Source organism: Rhinoderma darwinii, chromosome 1, assembly GCF_050947455.1.
Source record: "Rhinoderma darwinii isolate aRhiDar2 chromosome 1, aRhiDar2.hap1, whole genome shotgun sequence".
Classification (NCBI taxonomy): domain Eukaryota; kingdom Metazoa; phylum Chordata; class Amphibia; order Anura; family Rhinodermatidae; genus Rhinoderma; species Rhinoderma darwinii.
Genome location: NC_134687.1, coordinates 606,109,956 through 606,135,720, shown reverse-complemented (window position 1 = coordinate 606,135,720; position 25,765 = coordinate 606,109,956). Strand labels below are relative to the sequence as shown.

The following is a 25,765-nucleotide window of genomic DNA, read 5'->3' as shown; positions in this document are numbered from 1 at the left end:
ACCACCTGCTAATTAAAGGCATAGGTGTGTGACTATGGGAGTAAAGGCCCTATTACATCTGCCAATTTTGGCCGGTGCAGCAAGCGCCGATCAACGAGACAGCTCGTTGATCGGCGCTCGTTTGCTCCTGTCACAAGGAGCTATGTATGGGGATGAGTGCTCGTTACTCTGATCGCTCGTCCCCATACATTATTATGTCGGCAGCGCATCTCCCGGTTTACACAGGGAGATGTGCTGCCGACAACGATAATATTTCACTTTTTTAAAGCGATACGATTTTCAGATGATCGAGCGTTTGCCCCTTCATCTGCCCTGTTTACACAGGGCAATTATCGGCAACGAGTATTCTATGTACGCTTGTCTGCCCGATAATTGCCCAGTGTAAAACCCCCTTACCATACACAAGACTGGTCAACATGAGGAGAGGAGGGGAGGGTTTGTGTATACTTGAATGTAGGTGGGTGACCAGAAGATTCTTCTCCATAATTTCAAAATGGCTGACTATAGCGGTAACTTCCTGCATCCATGTACATTTAACCGACTCATTTATTTTATTACTCCGTATTCAGAAGACTAAAAAAAAGCTGAATTTCACACAGACTTGTTAGTTTTTATTGGATTTTGTTAATGTTCACCCTTTATGCTGACCTGTCGCTTCTTGCTACTCGGTATAAGAGTTGAATGAATGTTCAGAGATCATTAACCAGTTGCTGTGTCATAGTATGGCTCAGCCAGAGGATCAGTACAGTTGTGAATTGAATATTAATTTGAAACTATGTTTAGGGACGTGGACTCTCAGATGTAGCAGACCTGAGTGTGTTGATGTGCTTTTTCCATAGAAGTGCAGGTAAACCCACTCGATTATCATGGTCAGAGGATTTACTTGAAGTTCTTAGGCCCTGTTGCACGATGTGTCATAGGGTCGGACATCTTTACATGCAATGCATCATCTTATGTGACATCACGTTGTTGCGCTACTTTTGAAACAGAGGCTGTGCCGAATGCCTAACAGTGGCATCCGTCACCATAGACTATAATGGTATCCGTTCAATGGATACGTCATTAACGTGAGAGTTCATGACGCATCTGTTAAACGGATACCATTAGTCTCTTGGTGACGGATGCCACTATTAGACATCTGTATTCAACAGATCAGTCACCCAAAGACTATAATTGTATACGTTCACATATAAGTCATGAAAGGCTATTGAACGTATGTCTGTGACCAGGGGCGGACATACCGCATGTGCAGCCGGTGCAGCTGCACAAGGGCCCCGCGTGGGAAGGGGGCCCGTTCCTCTGCTGGCCGACTCAGTTCTCAGCTGCGCGATGCTGAGGACTGAGACAGAGGCCCGTGGACAGTAGCTGCGAGCCCATCAGCGGGCCCCCCGTGGACAGTAGCTGGGCCTATCACTGAGTCGGAGGCCCGTGGACAGAAGCTACGGGCCCATCAGCACCCCCCCCCCCCCCGTGGCGCAGCGTGTATTACATAGCTGTTCGGGGGGGGGGAGTTTTGCGACAGTTCAGTCCCCCGTGGCATATTAGTTGCCAGAGCGAGCAGCGTGTATTACACATAGCTGCTCGCCGGCAGGGCGCCGATCAGCTGTTGAACTGGAGGGGGGGGGAGTTTTGCGCTCTGCCACAGTTCAGTTCTTGTGAAATGTGGCGCCGGCAAGGCGCAGTTCAGCTGGAGAGGGGGGGGGAGTTTGCGCTCTGCTCTCTGCTGCTCGCTTCCACAGTTCTTCGGCTACTTGTGGACAGAGCAGAGCTGACAGCGACACACAGCCACAGAGAGCCATTAGTGGAGTGGAGAAGCCCTGCTGCAATATTTACAGCAGCTACAGACAGACAGTATGTATATGGAGAGAGAGAGGCAGTATGTATATATATATTTATGTATAGTAAATAATATCATTGCACTGACACTGCAGTAGTTGTACATTTTCCAGTGCACAAGACAGTGTCATTTATTACACTGTCTTGTGTGCACTGGATGATCACTCACTGCAGGAAGAAGCCTTAACGTCAGTCAGTAAGCAGGGCAGCAAAGCTGCAGTCATTAAATGCCCCGCAGTTCCCAGGCTTGGGATCCCTTGGCTGAAGCATGGAGATCTAAATATATCCGCCCGCCCAATGGCTGCCACGTGTGACCTTAGACTGGATTCACACTTGCGTCCAGAATTCCGTTTTCCTGTTCCGTCAGAGGAGCAAGAAAACGGAATTCAATCTCCGTTACATGACCGTGCCCGACGGAACCTATTCACTAAGCATGCTGTGCTATTGTGTCAGGTAAAATGACGGACACTCCGATGGAACCATTATAGATTTTTTATTTTTTTTGTGCTAATACTAATTTACAAGTTATCCTGTAAAAAACAAGTCCTCACACAGCTCCGTCAACAGTAAAATAAAAATGCTATGGGTCTTTGAATGCGGCGACACAAAAACAATTAAAAGAGTTCTTATTGTGCAAAAGTAAAAAAAACATACAATAAAATACCTGTATATAAATTTGGTACTTCCGTAATTATACTGATGCGCAGAATAAAGTCAACATGTTATTTACACTTTATGGTAAACCCCGTAAAAAGCCCAAAACAATGGACTTTTTTTTAACCATTATCCCCCCCCAAAAAAAAAAAAAAAAATATATATATATACTGTATATATATATATATAAAAGTTATACAATACATGATGTATAACTATATTTGGCTCCAAAATGGTGCCATTAAAAAATACAATTCAGAATGCCCCTGTAACAATGCCAGTGCAGCATTTCTGAAAAAATGGTGGATAATGTACATCCCCCACCAGTACAAAGGGAATGTTCAGCTACATGTTCCATGTGCATTTTTTATGGCTTTTCCCCTTTGCATTGCAAAAGATGAAATCCACAGCAAAGCAAATCTGCTATATATAGGGCATGACAACCTATGAAGAATGAAGTGCAAACACAGTGCTCACATCTGTGTCGGAGCCTCCATCGCAGATTCCGTAATTTTTACTAGAATAGTGCTGTATGCAGCGTTATTTTTCCCGTCAAAATGACAGACACCGAGGTGGAATGCTGGTGTCCGTTATTTGATGAATCCGGCACTGTGCCATGGTTTCCATTTATGAAGGAAACCTTGACGCAGAGGTGAACATGGTATAACATCATATTTGTTAAATAGGCTATAATATTTACTCATAACATAGTAAACATAAATTACCATCTACTTTTCAGAATGGCGCCTGGCCCAAAACCTAAAAGTGGTGCTCAAAAGCGCAGACAAAGAAAGGACGAGTTAGCGCAGACGGCTAAACTACCAAAAATTAGTTCATTTCTTAAACAGGGTGAGAAAGAACAGAGTGAGATACCAGCCCCCTGCAGCAGCACTTCTGGTGACAGTGGTCAGATCAGCTTTATAGAAGAATGTGAAAGCAGTGCACAGGCAAGTGGCCAGGGTGAGGAGAATGAAAACTTACCAAATATATCTACTGAGGCTTCAGAAAATGCAGAGTGCTCAGAGACAGCGTCGAATAACGAATCCTGTGAAGCAGTTACTATAGAGAGTCAGAGTGAGGAACCTTCCAGAGAATATCTGGATGAAACATTTGTAGATGATGAAGGTCATGATACAATTGCTGATAAATTTCCAACAGACCGTGGTAATTTCCCATCAGAGCTTACAGACAGTCAAACAAAGAGATTCATCATTTCTCAGGGGTCTTGTAGGCCACTCATAACATTTCCACGAGACCAAAAACAGGGAGGACGTTGTTTTTCCCATACATTTTACACTAAGAGAACACAAGCTGGAGTATTGCTCCAACGTTCATGGTTGTGCTATTCTCCAAAACTAGACTGTGCCTACTGTGAACCATGTTGGCTTTTTGCTGATCGTACCTGTGGTGCCTACAATTCAGCATGGGTGAATGGTATGAGAAATTGGTCCCATCTAACACAGGCAGTGCATTATCATGAAAGCTCCATGCAGCACATTCATGCTTGCATGTTGATGCAGCAGTGGCGCAGTCACGGTACTGTAGATGAAGAAAACGAAAGGGAAATTAGAAAGCAAAAAAACTTCTGGAGGCAAGTGCTTGGCAGAGTGATTAATGTGACATTAACACTAGCAATGTGTAATCTTCCTTTCAGAGGTCACACAGAAGTGATAGGCCAAGCAAACAGCGGTGTTTTTTTGTCTTTTATTCAGTTGCTAGCAAGGTATGACTCTACTCTGCAGCAGTTATTGGAAATGCCAAGGGGATCTGTCCGGTATCTTAGCCATAGAGTACAGGATGAGATAATTGCTTTATTGTCAAAGAAGATAGAGCAGGATATTGTTAATGAGATCAAGAGCTCTCCATTTTTTTCCATAATAATAGATACAACACAAGACATTTCTAAAACTGACCAACTTAGTCAGATTTTTCGTTATGTGACAGTTGAAACAAATCAACAGAATACTGTTACAGCATTAAAGATAAATGAAGTTTTCCTCGGATTTCATGCCATCACGGATCAGACCGCTGCAAGCCTTGAAAAAGAAATTGTATTAAGTATTGAAAATAAGGGTCTTGACATAAGTAGATGTCGTGGACAAGGGTATGATGGTGCAGCAAACATGAGTGGCATATATACAGGCGTGCAAGCAAGAATTTCTAAAAGGGAACCTTGTGCACAGTATATACATTGTGCAGCTCACAATTTAAACCTTGCTTTAAACGATTCTGTCCGATACATCCCAGAAATAAACAAATTTTATGATGTAATCGAAAAATTGTACCAGTTTTTTGGAAACAGTATCAAAAGATGGGCATTATTGTCAGAAATATCTTCTGCATCTGAAACTGCTAACATTACGCTGAAGAGACTGTGTCCAACTAGATGGTCTTCCAGGAATGATTCCATCACAGCACTGAGGTACCGTTACACGGATATACTAAAGGCACTGACAAAAATCATCCTGAAGTCAGACAAAAATTCCAGTGACATCAACGATGCCTCTAGTCTAAAAAAGAACATCAGCTCCTTTGAGTTTGTGATGATGGTTGTCCTGCAGTCAAGGATTCTGGATGTTGTAGGACCAATTTCAAAGTGTTTGCAAGCCAAAGACACAAATATAGAAAAAGCAACACAATTACTTCAGAATGCAGTTGAAGTTTTTCAAAAGTTCAGAAGTGACTATCAGGGAGCGAAAGACAGTGCCATAAAATTATCAGAAAAGTGGGGCATAGGAGTTATATTTGAAAAAAGAAGAAATAAACGTGTAAAACGACAGTTTGATGAGTTGTGTCAAGATGAACGGCTCAACGATGCTGAGAGGTACTTCCAGGTTAACATCTACAATTCCTGTCTAGACACAATCATAATGCAACTAAAACAAAGATTCCAAAGTCTTCATGCAACAGTGAAAAAATTTAAAGCAATCCTTCCCAGCTCACTTTTGTCAGCAACTGATGAGGAACTTCAGAATGACGGAGAGAATCTTGTGAAGCATTTCAAAAATGACTTTTCACCAGCTCTCCCTGTACAACTCATTTCTTTCAGAACGTGCTTAAAATCACAAATTGCACAACTGACCACTGTAGAAGAAATAGCCAAGCTATTAATTGTTGAAAACAGTGTGTTATCTACAAGTTTTCCAGAAGTGTGCACAGCATATATTTTGTTCTTGACATTGCCAGTAACAGTGGCTAGTGCTGAACGCTCGTTCTCAAAACTAAAACTAATCAAGAACTACTTGCGGTCTACCATGGGACAAGAAAGGTTAAGCGGATTGGCTATGTTGTCCATAGAAAATGAACGTGCTAGAATGATTGACTTGAATAAGATCATTGATGAATTTGCAGAAAGGAAGGCAAGAAGGAGGAGTTTTAAGTGAATCAATCAACTCTCAGACAGACCAGTAAATGACAGGATCAAATATTCCCAGTTATCTGCCTAAACAGATTGAGTTTTGCTCTTTTGCATACGTTTTTCTATGCCTACATTGTATGGTTGACTACTTTTCAGTTGCCTTGATTCGGCTTTGTTGTGTAAGTTTAAGTACACAGTATTGTTTATTAGCTTTGTATAGTAAGTATTATTTATTTAAAAATGTTTTGCTTTTTTTTCATTGATTCCTCATGGCAATACTTTTACATTCCGTATGTGACATATTGAGATTCAGTCCTGCTTGATAGGTAACAGTGCAGTAAGCTAAGCATGATAAGATCATCTAAATTATTGCATCTCAGTTGCATGAGTGCTTTGTGTTATATTCAATGATTCAATTTAACCTAAGTCTCTAAATGTGGGCAAAGAAAATAAAAAAACTATACTCACCTCCTCCCTCGCCTCCGTTCACCCGCCGCAGCCCCCATCCTCCTGTCTCGGTCTGTGTTACAAGTGTACAAGGCTGCACTGGTGACGCGCTGCCGATGGCACGTGACCGCTGCTGCCAATAACTCCTCATTGGTGTGCTGCTGAGGACAGTAGTTCCACAGCAAATCGCTGTTGAGGGCATTGATTGGCTGCAGCGGTCATGTGCCATCGACCGCGCGTCACCACAGCAGCTTTGTAAACACAGAAAGGGATAGGGGCTGCGGAGGGGGAACGGAGGCGCCGGAGGAGGTGAGTATAGGTTTTTCATTTTCTTTGCCCACATTTAGGGACTTAGTTTAGATAAGAATTTAACCCGGAAAAAAATGTGTTACTTGTGTTCTAAACTGGTAATAAAATGTACAATATAAATCTTCCTTCATAATTTTTATTAGTAAGGTTTATTTTTATATGCATATATATGTTTAGGTAACTTTGTCGGTATTGGGGGGGGGGGCGGGGGGGCCCTGGCACATTATCTGCACAGGGGCCTTTTGCAGTCTGTGTCCGCCACTGTCTGTGACTTATGCCACATAGTGACATACGTCATCCATAAACTCCCATGTTAAAATGTATTTTTGGGGGATCCCACTACTCCATGCCTCAAAAAAACAAAAACATAATGACTTATGCAGGCCCGAAGGAAGCCAAATGGTCACTCTTTTGGCCTCTGTCAAGCTAATGAAACCCTATGTACGTGTTTATGCTTTTCCAACATACACGGTAAATGTAGCGAATGAACGTGGCATGAAAGGAGCTGAAGTACAATCATAAACTCCACAGCCGCTGATATTATTCCTCTACTCTTGTCTGCCAGGGATGAGAAGAACCAGTCCATCATTGTAAGTGGAGAGTCTGGAGCTGGGAAAACTGTGTCAGCCAAGTATGCCATGCGGTACTTTGCCACCGTTGGGGGTTCTTCCAGCGAAACAAATGTGGAAGAGAAAGTCCTGGCGTCCAGTCCCATTATGGAGGTGAGACTTTAAATATGAATTCTAGGAGGATGCGTTGCCTAAAATTTTTTTTCACATGTATCTGTGTTGTACCTTTTCGTATTAATAAAAAAATATTTTTGGAAACACATGAATCAGTTAGAAGTCCTAATAAACAAAAACATTTTGGAACACACAATATAATTTTGTAACACAGAATGTCCTTTTTTGACATAAAATGTTTTTGTGGCTGCAATTTAGTGTCCTATAGTTCGAACATTGTTTGTTAATATGTGAATTTGATTTCTTGTGCTGTAGGGCAGTACAGCATAAAAAAACTAAAACCGGTTGTTTTCCCCTGTTGCATTTTTCTCCCTATTAATGTGAATAGAGGGGGAAAAACCAAAAATGGAGAAAAAAAAAATCTTAAAAACTGAACGGTTCTGTGAATTGTATAAAATATCTCATCCATTCATATAACATCTGGCCGCTGTGGTAAAAAAAATCAAAAAAACACAGCCTGGCCAAGGGAAGCAGGCCCATCTAGAGGCTTCTGTGGTGTTTTTGTGTTTGTTTTTTTTAAAGAGGTTATCCTAATGAGACAAATTCTGTCTATAAACCCTAATAGGATATCAAAGATACCCTTTGTAAAAGCTGTTCCCACTCTGGCAGACCCGGTTTATCCAGGGATGGCTATTCAATTGAATAGACATGTAATTCTACATTTCACCTGCAGTGGCTGCTGTTTGCCTAGATGGGGCTTCCCATACCAGCTGATTGCTGGGTTTTAGAAAAGCCAAACCCATGACAATCAACTGATCACTATGTCGGCTTCTTTTTAAAAAAGAGTTTGTCTTCATTAGACAACTACTTTAATGAATGACATATTGAGAAGATCTATCAACCTACAAATACCTGTCCATTTAATTTCTGATCATAAGAGTATAACTCTGACTGGGTGCCAGGTGTACGCCTTGGACCCAACTTTTCTGAGCCTGCTGTCCAGGGATGACACCCACATGTCAGCACAGATGACGTTCTATTACAGAAATACATCATTAGGTTACTGGGAATGCTTCAGCCTGGCATCATAAACCATCATCATAGGTGTGGCATTCTGGAGGGGGTGAGTCTGGCAGCACAGATAATGGGCAGCTGGGCCTATTATTAAATTGCAGACTTAATTATAAGCAGTGTTTGAAGTGTGACTCCGCTCGGTAAATATATCAGTCATTCTTTCTTATGCCACTGATATCTAATTTAACACTAGATTACCAGTTCATTTAAAGTTAATTTCCATCTTTAACAACATTTTTTTTCCCCTAAAGAGATCCAAAAATTCTGTGCCAAATAATATTTTAATACATCTTTGTAGCAGTTAGAGCTCAGTTTTTCTGACACAAAGCTCCAAATCCTCTCTATAGACAGCGTTAAAGGGGTCCTCCAGGACATAGCAGCTATTATTACATTATCTAAGCCTGTAAAAACAGGTAATTATTCAATGTACTTACTTTACTGATTGTCGTATATCCCGGCCGGTCACATGATTGCTTCCATTTTTAATTTGCTTCTGCCACTGACGTCACGTACATTCATCTATAGTCTACTCTTCCAGTTGATGCAGTCTACGGGCGTGTCATTTGTGACATTGCTGTACACAGTGGCGGATTAAGTGTACCATGGGCCCTGGGCTGTTGACACAACTTGGCCCCCCTCCTTCCCCCTCACACGCAATTCAACCCCCCCCCAACCCGCTGACACTGTACCCGTCAGTTCCACTGACCTGACGGATACAGGTTTTAGCACTCGATACAGCTACTCTGTATTCAGGATATAAAGCAGCTGTATCTCAGAAAGTAAAAATCATTTTTAATAAAAAGTATTTAGAAAGTTGCACCAAACACACTGATAGGCTATGTTCACACGGGGTCTTTTGCCGAGTTTTTTGACGCGGAAACCGCGTCGCAAAACTCGGCAGAAACGGCCCGAGAACGCCTCCCATTGATTTCAATGGGAGGCGTCGGCGTCTTTTTCCCGCGAGCAGTAAAACTGCCTCGCGGGAAAAAGAAGCGACATGCCCTATCTTCGGGCGCTTCCGCCTCCGACCTCCCATTGACTTCAATGGGAGGCAGGAGAAAGCGTATATCTCGCTGTTTTATGCCCGCGGAGCTCAATGGCCGCGGGCGAAAAACGGCGCGATAATTGCCGCGAAAATCGGCGTGCAGGGAGAGGAATATCTGCCTCAAAGTTCCAAACGGAATTTTGAGGCAGATATTCCTCCCCCAAAATACTCCGTGTGAACATAGCCATACACTGTTTTATTAAAGAGAAAATAATAACAATAATAATAAAAAAAATTATAACACCTCTCTTTAAAGTGTAACACAACTTTTAACATGTCATAGTGATATGTCAGCACTTTTAATCGGTGGGGGGTTAGAGCACTGAGACCCTCATCGATCGCTAAAGTGAAGCGGCAGAAGCGCACGATTGAATGCTGCGCCGCTTCGTTTCTGATCGGCATTCCTCTGAGTGGTGTACGTACGTACACCGCTTGCTCGGCTTTCCGAGAAAAGCAGATCAGAAACGAAGCGGCACAGCGTTCACCTGAGCACTTCTGCCACTTTGTTTTAGTGATCCATGGGGGTCTCCGTGCTCGGACCCCCACCGATTAAAACTTCTGACATTTCACTATGACATGTCAGAAGTTTTTTAGAAGTTTAGTTACACTTTAAAGGGGTTTTCCCGTGAGGGAAATTTATGACCAATCCTGTGGATCCTGTCAGATAGATGCGAGTCCCACCTCTGGGAACCGCACCTATCTCTAGAATTGGGCCCCCTAAACCCTGTACTACCTCTTTCTGCTATCGCTGCATCTCGGCCACTTCCTGACCATGGACTTTCCGTAACTCTCATAGTAGTGAATGGCAGCTACGGAAGCAGCGTAGCATGCGAGCTAGGCTGCTTCCGTAGCTATCATACAGTTCTATGGGACTTACGGAAACAGTGTAGCTCAGCGTGCTACGCTGTTTTCCGAACTCCCGACCATAAAGTCAGAAAGTGGCCGGGAGGCAGCGAGAGCGGAAAGAGGTAGAACGGGGGGTTTGGGGGCCCCGTTCTAGAGATAGGTGTGGGCCCCAGAGGTGGGACCCGCATCTATCTGACATTTATGACATATCCTGTGGGTATGCCATCAATGTCCCTAATGGGACAACGCCTTTAAGTAGTCAGACACCCCTCCCCTTGTAGTAAAATAACTACTGAGGTCTGTATGGGGAGATTATATTGCAAGGGGAGGTCAAATTGTCTGACTGACTGCTGAGGGCTCTATAGGGGTGTTTGAGTGTCTGACTCTGACGTCTCCGTGGGGGGGGATATCCCTCCCATAGAGACCTCGGCAGTTAGTCGCTCAGACCCCCCCCCCCCTATAGAGCCCCCAGCAGTCAGTCAGACAACCTCCGCTTGCAATATATTAGTAACTACTGAGGGCTCTAAGGGAAGGGGGGGGGGGATTATACTGAAAGGGGGGGTCTAACCATGTAAGTGACTGCAGAAGACTCTACGAAGGGGGGAGTAATCCCCCCCATCCCCCATAGAGCCCTCAGTATTTATTATACAGCAGGGGGTGCTGAGAGTCTGACTGCTAAGAGCTCTATGGAGGGATATTATTATCCCCCATAGAGTCCTCTGCAGTGAGTTACTTGGACCCCCACTGGCTATATAATGAATTGAATCCCTCCCTAGCGTTGGCCGATCAGTTTAAAGTTGGCTTGGACAGGAGGCGAGTACCACACTAACCTCACCGCGTGACCACCGCCCTGATTTCCTGTTAGTCTCTGGCGGTGCGTGTATCATCAGAGAGGCGTGTTCTAACTTCTACCACTAGCAGACGTGCCTATTGTGACGCACGCCTGCTAGCCCTATCCCGCCCCTACAAATGCTGTCCCTCCCCCAGGGCCGATTCTAGCTTTTCTGCTGCCTGAGGCGAAAATTTAAATTGCGCTCCCGAGATTTTGATTTACATCCCCGTGGCTGTTGTACATCACTGGCAGCCTCCTCCAACTCTTGCAGATGTGCCGTTGCCTTGTACTGGCATGTGCTGTGAAGCCGGGCAGAGTACACCTCGCTGCACGGTGCGTGCCCAAGTAGTACAAGGCAATGGCGCATCCGAGAAAGTTGGAGGAGTAGTGATGTATAACAGCCGGGGGATGTCAATCAAGCATGGAAAGGTGGGTTTGGAGGCAGCACTGTGTGACTCTTCAGGATAGCAGAACCGCCCCATGACCCTTTAATGAGTTATTAGCATATAGTGTGCGCCGTTTTAAAAGTTGATTTTATAGATATTGCTGCATTTGAAAAAAACATACTGGAGAATGTTTGGAAATATTGTCAGGTTATGTATCACCGCATGGTGGCGGTTCAAGGGGTTAAAACTATATTCTATATAATTACAGCTCCAGAACCAAGCTCAATACATTTTATACAGCCCCAGAACCAACCTCCGTACATGTGTATATATAGCACCAGAACAAAGCTCAATATATATATACAACACCAGAACCAAGCTCAGCACATAAATACAACACCAGAACCAAGCTCAGTACATGTATACAGCACCAGAACCAAGCTCAGTACATATATACAGCACGAGAACCAACCTCAGTACATATATACAACACCAGAACAAAGCTCAGTACATATATACAACTCCAGAACCAAGCTCAGCACATAAATACAGCACCAGCACAAATACAGCTAAATTTAGTGCAACCCCTGACTTATAGGTTTGTACGGATAAAACTCCCAGCATATCCTTGCCATTGTTCAGGCTCCCAGCATGGCCCGAACAATGGTAAGGATATGCTGGGAGTTGCTGTTTCCCACAAAAAAATATCATACCACCCATCATCTCGCTGCAGATCATACAGTGACTACATTACTGATTATAGGCAGACAAAACATTTACATTAAGTGACTCACCGGTGACTTCATTTCAGATTCTAAGTTGTTCTTTTTCTCTTTTCTTCTCCGTCCGGTCCAGACCTCTATAATAACTTCTCCTGACCACGACACATTTCCGCAGTTTTACGCTCAGATGTCTTCAGCTTCCCACTTTTCAAATATTTCTGCATCTATAAACAAAGATAAATTATCGTGGTGCCGCACAATATGTCCCTATATATAATAGCCCCATACACTTCACCTCTATTTATAATAAAGCCATACACTGTGTCCCTGATTATATTCGCACCATACACTGTGTGTCACACACACACACACACACACACACACACACACACACACACACACACACAGTGCTCCCTGTAGATAGTGCCCCATAGAGCCCCCTGTAGATAGTGCCCCCAAAGTGCCCCCTGTAGATAGTGCCCCCAAAGAGCCCCCTGTAGATAGTGCTCCCATAGATAGTGCCCCCTGTTGATAGCGCTCTACATATAGCCCCCTGAAGATAGCGCTTTACATATAGCGCTCCCTGTATATAGTGCCCTACATATAGTCCCCCTGTAGATTGTGTTCCACATAAAGCCACCACTGTAGATTGTGCCCCACATATAGCCCCCCTGTAGATTGGGCTTTACATATAGCGCCCTACATCTAGTTCCCCTGTAGATTGTGTCCCACATAAAGCCTTCCCTGTAGATTGTGCCCCACATATAGCTCCCCCCTCCTGTAGATAATGCTCCCCACACTTTTTAGTTGAAAACAACAAACTTTACATACTCACCGTGATCCCGTTCCCACGCAGTCCTGTGTCAATGCAGGCCTGCTTTCTTCTGAGCAGGTCTGCTGGGGCTGAGTGATGCAAGCGGCGCGATGTCGCTTTCACGTCGCTTGCGTCGTTGAAAGGCGCTGATTGGCATGGCAGAATGACATCCCTGTCAATCAGCGCCCTTCAACAATGGAAGCGGTGCGATGACGTCATCGCGCCTCAACCATCGTTGAGTGGCAAGGCAGAATGACTTTCCCTCCAATTAGCCCCTTTCAACAGGTGTAAAGGTGCTGATTGGCGGGACAACTCATTTGGCCCTGCCAATCAGCGTCGTAAGGCGCAGGTACAATTAGTGCAGGACGGGGTGATGGCGACTGGTTTCGGTTGCGCCGCCGCCCCCTCAGAGAGGCAGCAGGGCAGACGGTGCGGCCCTGCCCTCCCCATTAGCAGCGGCCCTATTCCCTCCCAGACCCCCCCTCCTCCAAATTAGCGCGCTGTAATGTGATTTTTTAAAATGATGTGCGGTTCGGGAGGCCATGGGCCCCCTGGGAGCCGTGGGCCCCGGGCGGTCGCCCGAACCGCCGATATGATGATCCGCCACTGGCTGTACACTGGTGGAGGGGGCCTGCGTCATTCGTTCCCACCCTTTCCTATCATTAACTCTATCTCTACTGAGCAGGGGCCCGTCTATAAAGTCTAATCAAAACATCCCAAAGTTATTATGGGACATCTCGACTTATTATATATTACATTTATTATTATATTATAATATATTATTTTTTTTTTACTTTTTACGATACAGCTTTAATGTATTCTGTATGCATAGAAGCTGTATCATTCTCTCTCAGCCGATTCTGTCCGTTCAGCTCAACTGACGGCTCGGCTGAGGGCGGGTTCTGTGTCTTTCTGACACACACAGGATCCACCTAATGTCAATCACATCTTAGTTGATGAACTTATTTACTTTTGAGACAGCTCAGTTCCTCCTCACTCTCCCTGCACATTGACCTCTGCACATGCAATAGAGCATGCTCACTACACTCTTCCATAGTGAATAAGACATGTTCTGATTTGAGATTTCTTATGTCCAGGTGTCTGTTGTAAAAAAAAGAATAATAAGGTAATACATATACAAGAAAATGGGAGTGTGAACCTGACAGTCTAGAAATGCCAAGATTCCTGAACCGAGAGCAGGGAATGTCTACATTAGCAGTCTTATTTTATTTTCCAGATACATTTTAGTATTGCATTTTGCTTGCGGCAGACACGTTTCCATACAACAAGCAACGCTTGTAATAGGAATTTATATGAAGTAATTAGGCAATATTGTGATGCATTGCTGTGATTGCTCTCTGATTCAGCAAGAGATCATCTTCTATAAACCGTGCGAGTGACTGTAAGTACAGGATCATAAAGAACCTTCCTGAGCTCCCAGTAACTACAGGCCGTGAAATTTTCATTTCTGTTCTAATTAGTTTACAAATGGCTGCCTATTCTATCTGCGCAAATTTTTACTTCTAAGGCCTCATGCACACGACCATAGTGGTGTGCACAGCCGTGATTTTCGGTGTCACCCGCGGGCCGTGCACATGGCCGCGTGCATTCATTTCTATGAGCCTGGACCACAAAACACATCTGTAATAAGACATGTCCTATCTTTTTGCGGTCCAGGCTCCTGGGCAATGCACGGACCGTGGAAACTAGGGTCGTGTGCATGGACCCATAGAATTGAATGGGACCGCAATGCACCCGCAGATTTGCGTGTCAATTTCAGCCGCAAAAACACGTTCGTGTGCATGGGGCCTTATAGTTTTTGAGGGTTTCTTTTATCCAATGTCACTATCCTTACAATCCATATGTTCAACCTATAACCACTTATGTGAAAAAAGTATTCCCTTAAAGAGACCAGTCCCCGCAGGTGTCTAGTGGAACCCTATAAATCTGAAGAGAATTAAAATGGTCCAGTACTAAAGAGGTTTTCCCACTAAAGTAAAGCTGCCCATACAACGTAGATGAGGCTGAACGGCTATTCCTCCCGACTGCCCATAAACATGCCGGCTCGGCCCGGCCACACACATTAATCAGCCATTTCTGCAAAATTGGCCGGTTCAGCTAACCTTCATCTATGTATATGGGCATCTTGAGTGATCGCTTAATGATCGTGGGGTTCTGAGTTTTAGGACCCTCATCATCCTTAGAATAAAAGAGTTGCAATAAGCTTTCCAATAAGTAGCAATTCACGCAACTCTCTTAAATGCACTCTGTCATATTTCTGAATCTCCAGACCAACAATGGAGCTTTTTGGGGGGTACACCACACATCTAGAATGACTGACTCGTTCAGGTAAGGTTGTCCCATGAGCTGATATACCTGTTGTATAACAGAACTACCTGCAAATTTCTCAGTAAGGATTTAATTTATAGAAGAAATGCACTTTATTTATTTTTTCTCTTCCTGTGCGAGCTATAAATGATTGGGTTTACAGGCCTGATGCCTTTATTTTCCCTATGACAACACTTCCTGCTCTGTACACTGGCAGTCTGTCTTGCACTGGGACATCATGAGGATCTAAATCACCATCTACATCAATATTCACAAAGCAATTGCCACTATTCAGAGCAGTTATCATGTGAACATTGATATGGAGTGTGATTTGGATCCACACATGTTCCTATGACAAGGCTGTACTGGCACGGGTCAGAAAGTTGCATAAAATATAACAAAGTTATCTTGTTCAAGAAAAAGTTGCCATGCAGTAAATATCTGGTTACCTAGAATCCTTTTTGTCCATTTCCCGTCCTCGTCGGCCTAGGGGAGTGCTGTTAGGGCGTATCGCTACTTAGTAATGCCCTGTGTGAATGGTCATTTATCATTCCCCATTATATTGCATGTAACATCTGGCTGCTGCAGGGTTTAGTAATAAACACTATGACTATGTGCCTAGTAATAAATAGGCCTACACTACAATACATGTGAGTACTAGTAAGGGATGCGGTTAGAAGTGGCGTTATCCCTGTCACATGAGTCTGTATACTCGGATATTGCTGCTCCTCGGTTCATATATCTGGTCTGTTAATAGGTCACACACAGGAAAGACGACTGATAGAAGCGCAAATACTCAGGTTACCAGGACCTGAATAAACTTCTGTGAAAATCTTCAATCTCATCCTGGAACAGGCAAAGCTTTGTATCGAGTTCTGCCCCGGGCCACAAGAGGAACGCATAGCATGTCCTGCAGTGAAAACTGTATATACATTTTGCACTGTGATTCTATCTATCTATCTATCTATCTATCTATCTATCTATCTATCTATCTATCTATCTATCTATCTATCTATCTATCTATCTATCTATCTATCTATCTATCTATCTATCTATCTATCTATCTATCTATCTATCTATCTCATATCTATCTCATATCTATCTCATATCTATCTATCTATCTATCTATCTATCTATCTATCTATCTATCTATCTATCTATCTATCTATCTATCTATCTATCTATCTATCTATCTATCTATCTATCTATCTATCTATCTCATATCTATCTATCTCATATCTATCTATCTCATATCTATCTATCTCATATCTATCTATCTATCTATCTCATATCTATCTATCTCATATCTATCTATCTCATATCTATCTATCTCATATCTATCTATCTATCTATCTATCTCATATCTATCTATCTCATATCTATCTATCTCATATCTATCTATCTCTCGCTCTGTCGCTCGCTCTGTCGCTCGCTCTGTCGCTCGCTCTGTCGCTCGCTCTGTCTCTCGCTCTGTCTCTCGCTCTGTCTCTCGCTCTGTCTCTCGCTCTGTCTCTCGCTCTGTCTCTCGCTCTGTCTCTCGCTCTGTCTCTCGCTCTGTCTCTCGCTCTGTCTCTCGCTCTGTCTCTCGCTCTGTCTCTCGCTCTGTCTCTCGCTCTGTCTCTCGCTCTGTCTCTCGCTCTGTCGCTCGCTCTGTCGCTCGCTCTGTCGCTCGCTCTGTCGCTCGCTCTCTCGCTCGCTCTGTCGCTCGCTCTGTCTCTCGCTCTGTCTCTCGCTCTGTCTCTCGCTCTGTCTCTCGCTCTGTCTCTCGCTCTGTCTCTCGCTCTGTCGCTCGCTCTGTCGCTCGCTCTGTCGCTCGCTCTCTCTCTCGCTCTGTCGCTCTGTCGCTCTCTCGCTCGCTCTCGCGCTCTCTCTCGCGCGCTCGCTCTCGCGCTCTCTCTCGCGCGCTCTCTCTCGCGCTCTCTCTCTCGCGCTCTCTCTCTCGCGCTCTCTCTCTCGCGCTCTCTCTCTCGCGCTCTCTCTCTCGCGCTCTCTCTCTCGCGCTCTCTCTCTCGCGCTCTCTCTCTCGCGCTCTCTCTCTCGCGCTCTCTCTCTCGCGCTCTCTCTCTCGCGCTCTCTCTCTCGCGCTCTCTCTCTCGCGCTCTCTCTCTCGCGCTCTCTCTCTCGCGCTCTCTCTCGCGCTCTCTCTCGCGCTCTCTCTCGCGCTCTCTCTCGCGCTCTCTCTCGCGCTCTCTCTCGCGCTCTCTCTCGCGCTCTCTCTCGCGCTCTCTCTCGTTCGCTCTCTCTCGTTCGCTGTCTCGCTCGGTCTCGCTCGGTCTCGCTCGCTCTCTCGCTCGGTCTCGCTCGCTCTCTCGCTCGGTCTCGCTCGCTCTCTCGCTCGGTCTCGCTCGCTCTCTCGCTCGGTCTCGCTCTCTCGCTCGGTCTCGCTCTCTCGGTCTCGCGCTCTCTCGCTCGGTCTCGCTCTCTCGGTCTCGCGCTCTCTCTCTCTCTCTTATATTGATCTATCTCATATCTATCTATCTAAGATTGGCAGCACTTGGATTTGTGAGTCTGAGGATTTGCACACATACATTTACAGTTTTGCTCTCCTACTTTATCTTCCATCTAGATATGGAAGAAAAAGCAAAATAACAACATTGTAACTTGTATTTTAATTGTATGCACGTAGATTTCTTTGACCATTTATAGATGCAAATATTTAGGCAGTTGTTGGCTATAAAAGAAAAAAAAGTATGGACATTTTTCCGCTGAGGATTTCGCACTGCAAAGGGTGAAATTGGTGGTGAAAATCGCTGGCAAGTCCTCTACACAATAAGCATGCTGCTGATTTGGAAAGCTGCAGCTCGTCCTGAAATTTGCACACATTTATTTTCCGCTATATGTGAATGGCGTCCTAAATGTCAGAACGCGAGTATATTAGCATTATACTACATTGATCAAAATTTTTGGTGAGGTGCAGGTGGAGCTGTTTACATAGGATGCATTCTACTAGATTTGTATTTAGCCCAGACATCATATAACGTCATTTACAGACTGGACAAATTTAATTATTATATTATGTCTTGTCCACATTTTTATCTTGACTGTACATTTAAACTCACCTGTAATATTTTTGCTCATACAGGCCATTGGAAATGCCAAAACCACCCGAAATGACAACAGCAGTAGGTTCGGGAAATACATCCAAATAGGATTTGACAAGAGATATCACATCATCGGTGCCAATATGAGAACCTACTTGCTGGAGAAGTCACGTGTCGTGTTTCAGGTTTGTGTCCTACATATCCTGAGTTTACAAACAGTTTTTATAAAATGCTCTAACCAAAAGGCATAGTGGCATAATCTTCTCCACTAAAGTAACATGATTTATACTCCATTCACACTCAAAGCTGTCCTTTCATACAAACAGCCCACGTTTTAGATCCCATAAAGCACTGCTATCTGATGCAGTACATTGTAAGCAATGTCTCTTTTTTTTTGCACGCAAGACCCCTTTATGTCTGGTGTAAACATTACTTCTCCAGCAATGCACTACAGCAAAACATGCTTCGATTCAACAGGAGGCTGTAAACTGTGACTCTCTTCTAAAGCTGTTCTTTTACATTTCCGGTCAAAATAGAGTGTATTATCTTAGGAAAATCAACACATTTTTTTTCAATAATTCTGCAAAAATGAAAGTGCAAAAACATTATTTAAGTAAACCTGTTGTATCTATCTTGACAAATTTGAAAATAGGATTTTATTCTCTTGAATTCATTGATTTATTAATAATAATAATAATAATAATAATAATAATTGTTATTATCATTAGTATTACTTATATAAATCTATAGGACCCTCATGTTTTTGCCATAGAGGAGAGCGTCTACAAAGAGCATCTATTACTCTGGAGGACCCGACACGTCCATGCATTACACTGACATATGTCTATAAATTTCAATGGGGACTGTGTTATACCTTATTTCCCCTGTGGTGGCGCTGCAGGGGAATTGAACACTTGCTGTTAGGTTCTGCTAAAGATAGCAGCTGATCGCTCCAGGTCCTAGACTGTGACCAGCTTATCGGTGGACCCTTCTAACAAAAAGGGATTGTCCAAATCCAACAACGATTATAACTTTATTGTTCATTTATATAGCCCTGGCTTATTTCAGTGCTGTACATAGAATATTTTCATATCTACATAGATTCCTACATAGACATCAGTTTAATTTCCCTCTACCTGGCAAAAAAAACTTTTAGAAACTTTGCCTTAAAAGTAATTGAATCACATTTTATCCTCACCTGCCCAAGTGATGAAATAGACAGAATCTTGACTGAAAAGAAACATTTGAAGATTGAAACCGTTTCCCCAGTGAGCGACAAATGTCCCCTACCTTGCTGTTTGGGAAAGATAATCTCGTGTTTTTTTTTTTGCCAGATTGATTTTTTTTTTTCTTTTTCTATAAATTCAATGATGAGAACAAGGACAGGGAAAGAGTTATACACAAGGCCGACTCCGGAGGAAAACCTTCATAGTGCGTTCAGTTTTATGTTATTGGCAGAATCTGTCATCGTCACATCTGTGTTAATGATAATAAAAAATTACAGGATCATCCAGGGGCGGCAGTAAAAAAAAAAATTTAAAAATAAAAATTATATCCCTGCACCAGCAGAACCAGCATTGCTGGACTGGCAAATCTTTTAAAAATAAATATTACAGAAAGACCTAGATAAGCTGGCAGCATGGGCAAAAACATGGCAGATTAATTTTAATTTTGTAAATAAAATGTAATGCACCTAGGATGCAATAATGGTATTAATGCATATACATTAAATTGGGGATAACAAAACGAGAAGGACTTGATAATTCTGGGTACAGGTTAGCGAAGCAGCAGTAACTCAACACAAAGAACTGGCACTTGATTTGTATTTTTAAAGGAAAGAACCAGGCGATATTACATGTAGAGGAAAGGCGATTTAGGCCTCATGCCCACTTCAGTTGTTTTCTTCAGGGTGCTATCTGTTTTTTTTAACTGATCGCACCCTGACACATTACTTTCTATGGGGCCATGCACACTTCAGTTGTTTTAACGGTTCCGTTCGTTCGTTCCGTCAAAAGTAGTGCATGTCCTACTTTTGTCCGTCATTCAGTGACCGTGGTGCCCATTGAAGTCTATGGGTCCGTCAAAAAAACAGACGGCACACGGACGTGATCCGTGTGCCGTCCGTTTTTCACGTGTCCGTTGCTAAACAACGGCAGGGCGTGCCAAAGTTCCCTGCATTCAACACACAAGATTAATTTTTACAGACCGTTTTAAAACGGAAGACAAACAGAAGCACAGCATCTGTTTAAAATGGAACAACGGAACAGACGCGGAGTGACAACGGAAACCACACGGATGTCACAACGGGCACACTGATCCGTTTTAAACGGATGTGAAAATGGTGAAGGATGTGTGCATGAGGCCTTAGACATCAATAAAGGAAAGGGTTCTTTACAGTACCACCAGGAGGTAGTAATGGCAGAAACAATGACCGCTCTTAAAAAAGGGCTAGATTCTTCTCTAATTATAATCTTCAATGCCATTTTTTTAAAATCTAGCAATGAATGATATAATTGATTGAGAAAGGTGGAACTTGATGTTCATGTCTTTTTTTGGGAATCTTGAGTCGGAGACAGCCGTAGCTTATATGACACAGGGTTGATGTGTCGGAGAACGGGACCAAGAAATCTGGGGGCAAATTTGTAAGAGGGGATTTTCGAATAAAATATTCTTTGATGATAACCAGACTTTGATTCTGGGAAGGAAGAAACTGAGGGGGGCTTTTTCTTTTTCTAGCTGCATTTCTCTTCATGCAGTCTACCGCCTGCAGAAGACTTGCTGCCAGATATGAAGAAAGTCTTCAGATGAAGAGTTAGCTGCAGGTACTTGAGATGTAGCTGTCAGAGGGAGAGGAACACGTGGGTGTTGGCTATATACACCCAATTGTCGTGTTGAACAGAAACAAAACGACGAAGATCGTTCTCTAGTATTTGATTAATTCTTTCAGCCTGGCTCTTAGATTGATGGTGATACACAGAAGAAAAGTCCAGTTTTACGTCGAGAAGTTTACAGCGAGCTATCCAGAATTTTGAACTAAATTGTACACCCCGATCAGAGATGATATGGAGGGGCAGTCCGTGCAGACGAAAAATATGCTGTATGAATAGATTTACCATACGTGGAGCAGAAGGAATGTCCATCAGGAACGGGCAGAGGCTGAAGTAGACCAGCAGGCTTGGAATGAGAGGACTTGACTTGGGCACAATTAATACAAGAAGCAACATAGTCCACAACATCTCCAGGTAGCATGGGCCACCAGTAATGACGAGATATAAAGTCCCATGTCTTATGGACTCCAGAGTGCCCAGCCAGTTTGTAATTGTGTCCCCAGAGGAGAATCCTCTTCCTGTCTGCAGGACGAACAAAAGTCTTTCCAGGGGGAATATCTCTAATTTGCAAAGGATTCATGGCAATGATCCTGGAATGATCTATGATATATTGGGGAGCACAATGCACACCAGAAGTCGTTATACAAAGATAGATTTTTAATATTAGTAATTATGCCAGTATAAGTGCGATGTTTCGGTCATGTCTCTGACCTTCATTAGGCACTGTGATATCCTGGGTCCTGCGTAATGGCGCTTAGTGTATGGCGCCTTGCCGCATGTGTAGAGCGCCTATTACTGCGTCTGATGAAGGTCAGAGACATGACCGAAAGGTCGCACTTATACTGGCATAATTACTAATATTAAAAATCTATCTTTGGATAACGACTTCTGGTGTGCATTGTACCTTTTCTTACACTCTAAGACATACTTCACCTTTTCTGGATCTATCTTGAGTCCACGATCGGAGACAATGTAGCCCAGGAAGGGCAGAGAGTTCCTCTCGAACATGCACTTTTCAAAATGTGCTTATAGGCGATTCCCCCTTAACCGCGACAGGACTTGGCGAACATGCTTCTAATGCGTTCTCAGATCTGGTAAATAGATCAGGATGTCATCCAAATATACCACGCCACAGACATGCAGAAGATCCCGGAAGATGTCATTCACAAATTCCTGAAATACAGCTGGTGCGTTATACAGACCCAAAGGGCATCACAAAATACTCATAATGACTATCTCTGGCATTGAATGCAGTCTTCCATTTATCACCTGGACGGGTCTGGATCAGGTTATAAGCCTCGCGTAGATTCAGCTGTGTAAAAATCTTGGCTCCACAAATTCGATCGAAGAGCTCTGAGATTAGCGGCAAGGGGTACTTGTTTTTGACAGTGATTTGGTTTAAACCACGGTAAACGATACATGGTCGAAGTGATTCATATTTTTTTTTAACGAAGAAGAATCCGGCTCTGGCCGGAGAAGATGATTTCCGGATGCAACTCCTCTCAAGGTTCTCCTTGACGTAAGCCAACATGGCCTGAGTTTCTGGCAAGGAGAGAGAATAGACCCACCCAAGAGGAGGTGAGGTGTCAGGGAGCAGTTCAATAGGACAATCGTAGGAACGATGGGGAAGAAGAACCTCTGCCTCCTTTTTGCTAAAGACGTCTGCAAAGCTGGCATAATGTATGGGTAGTCCAGAGAGTGACTGAGGCAGTGGAGGCAGAACAGGACGAACCTGTGGCAGGCAGGGGTGAAGACACTTGGATCCCCATCGGAGGACCTCTCCGGAACTCCAGTCGAGAACCGGAGCATGTAGACGAAGCCAAGGCCGGTCGAGCAGAATAGGGTTGATAGCTTTTGGCAAGACTAAGAAGGCAATCTGTTCTGAGTGGAGGATTCCGACATGTAGTCTCAATGGTTCCGTGATGGACAGAATAGGATCGAGCGGTGGTTGCCCATTCACGGAGATGACCGCCAGGGGTCTCTCCAGAGGAACCGTGGCCAGATGGAGACGATCTATTAGGTCCTGCTGAATAAAATTTGCAGCCGCTCCGGAGTTCAGATAGGCAGAGTCGGTGTGTGATTCCTCACTAGAGACAATGGTTACTGGAATGGATAATCCTTAATGTGTAGAGACCGTCCTTGCCAGAAAGTAGCCACCAAGGCCTCGTTATTCCAACCCAGTTCTACCACCAGTGTATGGAAGGAGATGGCGTACTCCCCTACAGTCAATTCCCCTTGTTTGAGGGTCAGCAGCGAGGCAGCAGCATAAGATATTCAACTCGGTTACTCGAACGCCGTACGGAAAGTTTCTAGAAATAAAGGCAGATCAGACCATTCCGGGCCCTCTCATTCCAAGATGGGGTTTGCCCATGCTAGAGTTTTGCCGGAGAGGAGAGAAATAATAAAAGCAACTTTGGCCTCATCAGAGGGGAGGAGGTGTGCACATAACCTGAAATGGGTAGTACACTGATCGATGAACGCTCTACAAGTCTGGGGATTCCCGTCATAGCGAGGAGGTAGGGGTGATGAAATTGCAGGACCAAGGCAGACAGGAGGGATAACAGATGGTGGAAGCAGCCAGAGGAGCTGCAGGAGGATGATCCAAATATTAATGATGGAATTTACCACCTGTAGTAGTTTATCCTGACTTGCCCGGCGGCCACGCATGTCCGTTTGCATCATTTGAACTTCGGTCTTTGGTTGACCAGTGGGTTCCATGGCCTGAGCATACTGTCACGACTCTGGGGGTATGTTGACCCGCTAGGCCGCTCCGCCAAAGCGGAGTAGCAGCTGGCCAACTACAATAAATGAAAGTCTTTAGCACAAGAGTACCTGAATGAAAGTCCTGACGGACACGAGACGTAGCAGACGCTTTAACACAGATGACACGTGGCAGATGACACTTGGCATGGCAGTGAGGAAGAACTCTGCTCCAACACTAGACATCGCTCAGGAACAAACACAGTCACTGGATACAGGAAACGGGAATACTGGGAACAGGATACAAGTAAGGGACCATTTGCTATACGAACATGTGTAGACACAACAACGCCCAGGCACAGAATAGAGGGCAGGACGGATTTAAATAGGACAGAGTGCACAGGCATATGGTAGGGATGATTCTAGTGGTGCGCACGTTGGCCCCTTAAGAAAACACCAGGGTGCATGCGCGCACGCACCCTACGGAAGGGAGCAGCGGACGAGAGCAGTAGATGCCGGCGCTCTCAGGGTGGAGGAGGATGCTGGCGCACAGGTAAACTATGCTGGCAGCCACTGGGGGAAGGCGAACGCAGGCCGCCAGCGGTCAATTTTCTTATTCTCATTAGAGGGCAAGCGAGTAAATGACAGCTCTATTGTACAGCTGGAGGTCTAGATAAGGCAGGATAGTAACACTATACATTATATACACTCAGATGAGGCTCTGTATGGAGCTCCCCTGCCTCTCCCTGGTCTTTGGGGGACTGGGCAATGCTCAATCAGTTTCTAGGGACTGTAGTTATCTGTTACATTTTTCTGTCAATTCCTACAGCAAATTAATACAACAAATGAAATACATAAGACATTCCCTTCAAAAGAGGAGGTGCTGTGACAACCTTTTTTTCATGATCAGCAGGTTGGTTGACTCAATTGTAATTAATGTGTGAGAGTGGTGAATATATGATCAATATTGAAAATGCCTCCTCTGTTACACAAAATATTAGTTAATATTACAATATTTTAACATAACATTTATATACTAATAATTAATAAGATAATTAAATAATCGTTTTCTCGTTAAGACGTAAATTGCTGTTTGTTTGATACTAACTCTTCTGTTACGTTACCAGGCAGAGGACGAGAGGAATTATCACATCTTCTACCAGCTCTGCGCCTCTTCACGTTTGCCCGAATTTGCAGACTTATCACTATGTAAGTCATTTTTCACAGCTCGGCTTTTTTCTGCTCATAAATGGTCTGTTAGATGCAAAAACAAAATCCGTAAAATCCATTAGATTGTCATAATGAATAATAATATCCCACAGATGTGAGATTCGATGTAATTATATGAGAATATGCATGATCACCCTATCAATAACGACTATCAAATAAAACACTTTAACGGTTCACCAGGAGGTAGCAACCCGCTTGTTGTGAATTATTGAACTATTCCGTAGTATTTATTATAATTACTATAGTTAACTATCATCTGTGTTGTTACTAAAGAATTTTTTGTATCCCCTTTACCCTTATATGTATATATTAAATTGTATCACAGCACTAATGAACATCTTATAGGGCCACCATGGTTTGATATTAATATGTTTTAAAGGGTCATTAGACATAGTCTATGAGATGTCCGAGAAAATTCAAGTCCATTGTTATGTCCAATGGTCTCTTAATTTTCCAATAGATGCCCTGGCCCCATGCACACGACCGTGCCCGTAAGCACAGCCCACGATTGCGGGCACTGACGGCCACACGCATTTTTGGGCCGTGCTCCCATACAAAGTATAGGAGCACAATCCGTAAAATACGAAAAATAGGTCATGCTCCATCATTTCTGGCACGGTTCTACGGAAAGG

At 43.9% G+C, this 25,765-nt stretch overlaps 1 protein-coding gene across 2 annotated transcripts in view; it reads left to right on the top strand.

Annotated features, from left to right (window-relative positions):
• Window positions 1–25,765, top strand: part of MYO5B (myosin VB) — a 230,548-nt gene that overhangs the window by 102,224 nt on the left and 102,559 nt on the right. For both annotated transcript variants that reach the window (XM_075840980.1, XM_075840976.1), the window contains exons 5-7: window positions 7,170–7,326; window positions 18,417–18,560; window positions 25,031–25,112. In XM_075840980.1, the coding sequence (XP_075697095.1) occupies window positions 7,170–7,326; window positions 18,417–18,560; window positions 25,031–25,112 (383 nt within the window). The remainder of the gene's footprint in view (window positions 1–7,169; window positions 7,327–18,416; window positions 18,561–25,030; window positions 25,113–25,765) is intronic.